Raw genomic sequence first — 6,960 nt, forward strand, 5'->3', positions numbered from 1 at the left:
GTTAAGTCATTTGCCTCTCTGAGTTTCCATTTCCTTATCTGGTTGACAGTGTTAAGCCTAATGACCTATACCTTTGGTATTGAACTACTTGATTTTGCATATATTAAAGTGTGACTTCCATTAGGATATAATATTCTTGCTAAAATTACAAAAATCAAAGAAAAACAAAAACTATGCTGTGTCCTTGGGAGAACTTGTTTCATGTAAGTAGGGCTTTTTCTTTTCCTTTTCTTTCTTTCTTTTTCTCCCCCCCCCCCCCCCAGGATAACATGATTAGTCATTCAAAGTACAAGCTTCCAGACCACTTAAAATCACAGCTCAATAACCCACCAGCTCTACGGCCTTTAGCAAATTACTTAAGCTCTTTAAATCTCTGTTTCTGATCTGTAAAATGGAATGATGTTTCCTCGACTGTTTATATGAATAAAAAATATTACCCACCAATTGGATTGTTTTATGAATTAAATGTTAAGCAGCTAGAACGGTGTAGGCAGAGTAAGCACCGAATACACTCTGCTGCTGTGTACAAAAAAAGAACTATTATAAAACACTGAAAAGCACTTTGCAAAGTAGAAAGCCCTTTGGAAAATTTTTTTCTGTAAATGAAATAATAAACATTAGCTATCACCTTTTATGGAAAATTGAGGTTGATTCACATCAGCAAGAGAAAGCTGAGGACTTGATTATGGCTGTGTCCTGTCTTATTAACAAAGTACACTATGTTAGAAAACAGGCTCTTGACATTCCCGCCAGCAGATACATTTTAGTTAAACGTATTTTTACCTTTCAAAACCCTTTCAATTGTTCTCCAGAATACGCCAGAAAAGCTCCTGTGTTAGTAGCTAACCCACTTTTTAAATCCACTCATGTGCCTTTAATTGCCTTTAGCGTGCAGGGTTGGGGCAGCAGGATGGTTGGAACGGCAGTCGGTGTTCGCATCACGCTCTCACCCAGCAGCCCCAATCTCAGGAAACACCCGTTGCTGCAAGGCCTTGGGCAGGATAAGGGGAGTTAAGACCGGCAGAGAGGATGAGCCCTGGCGGCGCGCGCAAGAGGCAAAGACTGGCGCGGTGGAGGCGCGTTGCAAGCTCGGGGGCTTCCAGCTCCCGGGGAGTGGGGACGGCGCGCCGAGGTCACTGCAGCCCACCGGGCTCAGGCACCACGCGGGGAAGGGTAAACTCCTCTGTGCATCCAGCTTTGGAGTTTCGCGGCGCCGGTGGCTCTGAGCGCGCCGCGGGAAGAGGCGCTGAACTACAACCCCCAGGCTCCCGGGCGAGGCGGCACGTGGTCCCGGGCCGGCGGCCGGGGCTATAAAGAGCGCGACCGGGGCGGCCGGAGCGGAGCGGTGGCGCTGGGCGGAGCGGCGGAGGCGGTCCCGGACCCGGACCCGCGGCGGCCCGGTGAGCGCCGCCCGCGACGACGCGGGCGTGGACCGACGGACGCAGACAGACCCACGAGCCGGGCATCCGGCAGAGGGGCGCGGGGGACCTGACTCGGGGTGGGTGAGACTGTGACGGACCTGGAGGAGAAGGCGGAGGCCTGAATGCGACACCCTCCCGGCCTCGGGCAAGTGTGGCTCCCCACAGACTTGACAGACCGCACAGCTGGGTCGGGAGTTTATCAGTGAGATCCGACACACACACCCTGCATCTGGAGGCAACGGGTGCGTCGCTGCTTTTTGTTTTGTTTTTTCGGTGTCTCTATCTTTACTCTACTTCTCCAAGTCATATGCATTCTCTCTCTCTCTCTCTCTCTCTCTCTCTCTCTCTCTCTCTCTCTCTCTCAAGAATAAAAAATGGATCTGACTACTGCCCCATTCCAACTCCCATGTTGCTTAAAATTTGGGCTTAGACATTAGGACATTAAGCCAGAGCCTAATTTCCTCCCCTCCTATGTGGGACATGACTTTCTGGGAATGAGCCTTCCCAGTGATAAGGGACCAAAATATCTATCCGAATTGACCTTCCTGCTTTCAGACGAAAGCTTATGATCGAAACTGTGGAAGTGATAACCAAAAGCTACTCCGACCAGGTACGCTACATTATGGTGTCTTGGAAGATTGGGGGTAAGTGAGTAATCACGTCTATCTGACCTAAACAACGTTGTCATAAGACCATGTTTACATAGAAGCAGAATTAATGGCACCTAAAAACCATAAAGTACCCTAGAATGTTTCTTATTACCCTTACATCCCTGCATGTAGGCTATAACCTAGTAACACTCCCAAACCTGTACATCATGTACAACCCATACGAATCCTGTTGAAGTCATTAGTTGGGGCTGTCTCTCTCTCTCCTTTGGCTCTTTCTCTTTTCTTGTGATTATGAATGGCTGAGCTCTGCTGACCCTCCTGAGAATGCATTTCTCAGGTCAGCCTGACTTATGTATTTCCCTGCCTTCAATCCTTATTTTGGCTGTAGCAGTGCACCACCGGGCCGGCCCTAATTTGATTTCTTTCAATCAGAGACACATATAAAACAGCCAACTTAAATCCTAAGAATATCAGTGTTACTGCCCTAAATATGAAATAAATGCAGCCAAAAGCACAAGAATGTTAATCTTTCTAAACCTCCAAAGTGATTTTAGTCTCAAAATTCCAACTAGAAAAAGTCAGAGAAATCCTAGTATCCTATACATTTGGGAAGGCTCCCCTTTACTGACCTTCAATATAGAGCGAAGCTACTTGCAGAATTTGGGCTTGATTTCAGGAGCAAGTCTTTCTGAGAACATGTCTGCAAGGGGAGATATCGTGTTGGTGTCCACAAAAGCAATAAGTATTTCTCAAGGGCTCACCTGATCGAGGACTCTTGGGGGATACAGAAAAGTAGGAGATATGGTCTTCATATCCTACTTCAGAATTATATTCTTCTGTTTGGGGAGATGAGATTAACAGCTGTAAGACAAGCGCAAACAAAACAGGAGACTTCAACATTGAGAACTACATTATGTGGGTCAGACTTAAGTATAGTGGGCACTGGGTTTTCAGTGTGCCAGCAGTGTCAGAACTGTAACATATCCACTCTGGTTGATCACCTATAGACATCACTGTATTTGCTATAAGCCCATTATCTTTTGTATAATTGTCACCATACACTATCTGATTATATTTTATTTTCTTCTGTTGTTAGACATTGCATTTGTGGCTTTTTATGTCTTACAGCTGAAAAAATCATAATGTTTTTATAACTAGCAAGTGACAGAGCTGGGAATTGAACCAGGCAGTCTGCTTGTGGAATCCAGGCTGTTAACCAGTATGCTCTGTTTCAGTGTGCAATGGCCTATGTTGGGTCTTTTGCACTGATTATGGACAGGAACGCTCTCTGCCAGGTGGTGAGGGATCCTTAGGCCCCAGAAGAGTGGTGTAGGGTTGACTTTTTCAGCAGTGAGCTCCCCGTCTGTGGAAGTTTTCTTCTAGCTACTGCCTGAACACCTCATTCAGTCACCCACATAGTCACCACTTTTGAATTGAACACCAGGTGTCAGGCAGAGCCCTCAATGCAGGGAAAGAAAAGGCAGAAATGAAACATTCCCTGTTCTCAGGAGCATGCTCTAGTGGGGAAGAGAGAGGTGGACATGCAGTTTACATGGTTTACTAGAGCTAGGAAAACTGGGCAAGACTGGACAACAGAAAATGAAAGGATGATTAGGTCAGTCCGAAGACAGGTAAATTACACTGAAACCTTAAGTGCTGATTTTAGGTGAGGTTATAGCTTAAAAAAATGAAGATACGGAAAGAGAAAAGAATGTTCCTTTTTTATGACCATATTTCAATTTAACAAATAGTAATTCTTGATGTACTTAATTTACCTGAGTTAGCAGATCCGAGAAAGAACTTGGACGTGTTATTTAACCCCTAATCTTTGAGGTTTCAGATTGCCTCAATCATCTACATAGGTAAGATGGGAGGCCCTCCAGATAGTATTTTCCTAGGTCCATCCCGTCCTGTTTTAGAGTTTTCTCCTCAATAGAAATAAGCTCTAAAATTTTTACATCTTTTCAGTTACTCTGTGTGTTTTTGTTCTTGTAGGCATATTTTACAGTTCTGAGCTAGAAATGGACTTTGCCCAGGAGTTTTATCATTAATTGACATTTCTTGAAGAAAGAAAAATTACCTTGTATGTTTTCCAGACTTTCCAGCACCTCAATGGCCTCCACAAAGAAGACACTTCAGGGTCTTGTTGCTGCAACCATCACACCGATGACAGAGCAAGGGTAACTATCACATGGGGCCATAAAGGGGTCTGCTCTCATTTAACCAAAAAAGTCAGAAGTTCCCTGTAATAAGTCACCTAGATTCTGCACCTCTGTGGTAGTGTTGCCAGATGGCAGCTTCTGTCGGTGGTGCCTCTGCACTGTCTCTGACCCCCACATCAGAGAAAGGGTCTCTATATCACAGTGCAGAAAGGGAGAATGTAAGAATTGGCAGCTTGCCTTTCTCCCAGTGTCTCTAGCTCCTCAAAGCCAATTCTCCTTGGATTTCAACACAAAATCTTAGCTTTCCCTAATAAGGCCAGTAGAATTGGATGAGGAGAATCCCATTTTAACATGATTTGATATCAGGCACTCTCTTGGCCCCTCTAGGGATCCTGTCTCGAGACGTCTGCATGATTCCACCCCAGGTTTTTCGTAGACTTGTTGAAAATGTCCTCTCCTGAGGACAGTGGGAGAGTTTCTGCACGATGGACTCCTTAAACATGTTTACAGTCTCATTTCAACATTGATTAAATGTTGGGGTGTGGGAGTGAAGAAGCTGGAGGTAACAGCAGATGACTGTTGAATAATCATTACCCAAGCAAGTATTTGACTCCAGATAAACACTATGGCAGTCCCTTTGCTGCATGATTGGATAATGGCCGTGTGCCATAGGTGACCGTGCCCTGTATTTAACTCCTCCTTGAGCACTGCCACTAACAAAAAGGGGATTCCTCCACCTCCTGGATCTAAGTGTTTTGACCTGTCACAGGAGTCAGACCACCAAAATATCTGAATGCTGGCTGGCTTCTTTAAGCTTCTCCTTTCTTTCTCTGTAAAATATAATAATCATCATACCCACATCATGGAATTGGGAGTGTGAAATGAGATAATCCATGCAATAGTGCTTAGCATGGGGTCAATATGCACTTAGGACAATAAGCTTGAATTGCCATTATGGCATAAGACAGGAGCAAAAAGAAGATGAGATACTTAAGATACCTCTTTAAAGAGGCCCTTCTATTTGGTTTTCTGTTGCTGAATTTGTAAACCCTAATCCTATCCATTTAAAGTAGAAGGAATTTCTTATGATTTTTAGTATTCTCATTCAAAGTTGGCCACATCACAGTTCTCACTTAGATCACTGGAGTCCAAGACTTGCAGTTTCTAAGAGTCATGAAATCACATCCTTACTAGGTCTGAATAACATTTTTGCTGAGATTGCATTTAGCTACTCAGCTGGTTAATAATTTTTTTTTCTGTTACTTCTCCCTTCTCACGAGTTCTAAGAAAGACTGAAATCAGCTGTTTCTCAATGCGACAGCCATTTGTTGGACAGATAAAACAAGACATGCGATTGCATGAGCAGGCAGGAATTACTTCCTGTGGCAGAGTGAGATCCTGTCCTTAAGCTCAAAACCCTACATCTGGCCCATGTTACTTTAACCTTTTAATGAGACCCCTCTTAGCCTGGAAGTGGCTTCTTAAACAGCCTTGTTTGTTCATGTATGACCCACTGAGGATGTCAGTGTGTTCTTCCTCCCTATTCTTATATTTTTCCTGAATGTTAGAGATAAGCAAATGACTCTGCTTTTCTGGGTCTCTTTCCATTTCCCAAATACCTCTGGCCCTGCTGCCTCCATTTCACCATTTCCTCTTTTTTTTTTTTTTAAATCAATTTCCCTTTTCTCTTCTAGGAACCTCACTTTCCTGAGGTGAAAAATCAAAATAAAAATGCATTCTTTCTTGGGGCCTTCTAAGAATTAAATTAAATTGAACAGTGTATGTCAGTGTATAGCACATACTAGGTATGTGAGCTATGTTAGTTCCCTTTTCTCCCTTCACCTGCTTCATCAAACATTCCTATAGGTATAGAGCAGGTTTAGAACACCCACCGAGACCAGGTATGCGTTAACTTACTTGCCCACAGGGGAATCTGCACTTCTGACATGTTTCCAAGAGAAAAGACAGAAGGGGGGGCCGGCCCGTGGCTCACTCGGGAGAGTGTGGTGCTGATAACACGAAGGCCACGGGTTCGGATCCCATATAGGGATGGCCGGTTTGCTCACTGGCTGAGTGTGGTGCTGACAACACCAAGTCAAGGGTTAAGATCCCCTTACCGGTCATCTTTAAAAAAAAAAAAAAAAAAAGACAGAAGGGGCACGTAGAATCTGATACCTAGAAAAAGTGCCAGACCAGCCATTGTGGGGGTCTTCCCCACCTGGCTTGTACCAAATACCACAGCCTCCATAATTCTGAATGGCTGAACAAGTCTATTCCCCTATGTCCTTTTTTCTCCCTAATTCCAATGAATACTCACTAATGATTCAACTCTGAGTATAAGTTGATGTCCTAGAATAGGGAAGTTGGCAGAAAGAACATGGCCAAACAGATTTTTGTTAAAGTATCTGGGCCCTGGACCCCCAGCTTTGCCAACTAGCTGTCTGACCCTGTGGAGGTTTTGTCACCCTTTTAAGAGCTGTCTTTCATATTCTGTATCTCTGAGACCCATTCCAACTCAAAGAGTCTGCAGTCTTCTGGTGTTATGTCATAGAGATATTGTAATGATCACCATCCAAGTAAGAATATAAAAAGTATCTGCTGGGGCCGGCCCGGTGGCACACTGGATAGTGCGCCGCTTGGGAAGCGTGGCGGTGCTCCCGTCCGAGGGTTCGGATCCCACATTCAGACCGGTTCCTGCTCACTGGCTGAGCGAGGCGCGGGAGCAACGCCGAGGGTTGCGATCCCGTTGCCGGTCCCCGGTCCGGT

The 6,960-nt window shown here is 44.8% G+C and overlaps 1 protein-coding gene across 1 annotated transcript in view; it reads left to right on the plus strand.

Moving 5' to 3' along the window:
• Nucleotides 1–1,440: 1,440 nt before the first annotated feature.
• Nucleotides 1,441–6,960, plus strand: part of NPL (N-acetylneuraminate pyruvate lyase (dihydrodipicolinate synthase)) — a gene marked incomplete at its 3' end in the record, with an annotated part of 33,596 nt that continues 28,076 nt past the window's right edge. The window contains exons 1-2 of the mRNA XM_008563162.1: nucleotides 1,441–1,663; nucleotides 4,129–4,212. Of these exons, the coding sequence (XP_008561384.1) occupies nucleotides 4,145–4,212 (68 nt within the window). The remainder of the gene's footprint in view (nucleotides 1,664–4,128; nucleotides 4,213–6,960) is intronic.

The sequence above is a fragment of the Galeopterus variegatus genome, unplaced genomic scaffold (assembly GCF_000696425.1).
Source record: "Galeopterus variegatus unplaced genomic scaffold, G_variegatus-3.0.2 Scaffold12718, whole genome shotgun sequence".
Taxonomy (NCBI): domain Eukaryota; kingdom Metazoa; phylum Chordata; class Mammalia; order Dermoptera; family Cynocephalidae; genus Galeopterus; species Galeopterus variegatus.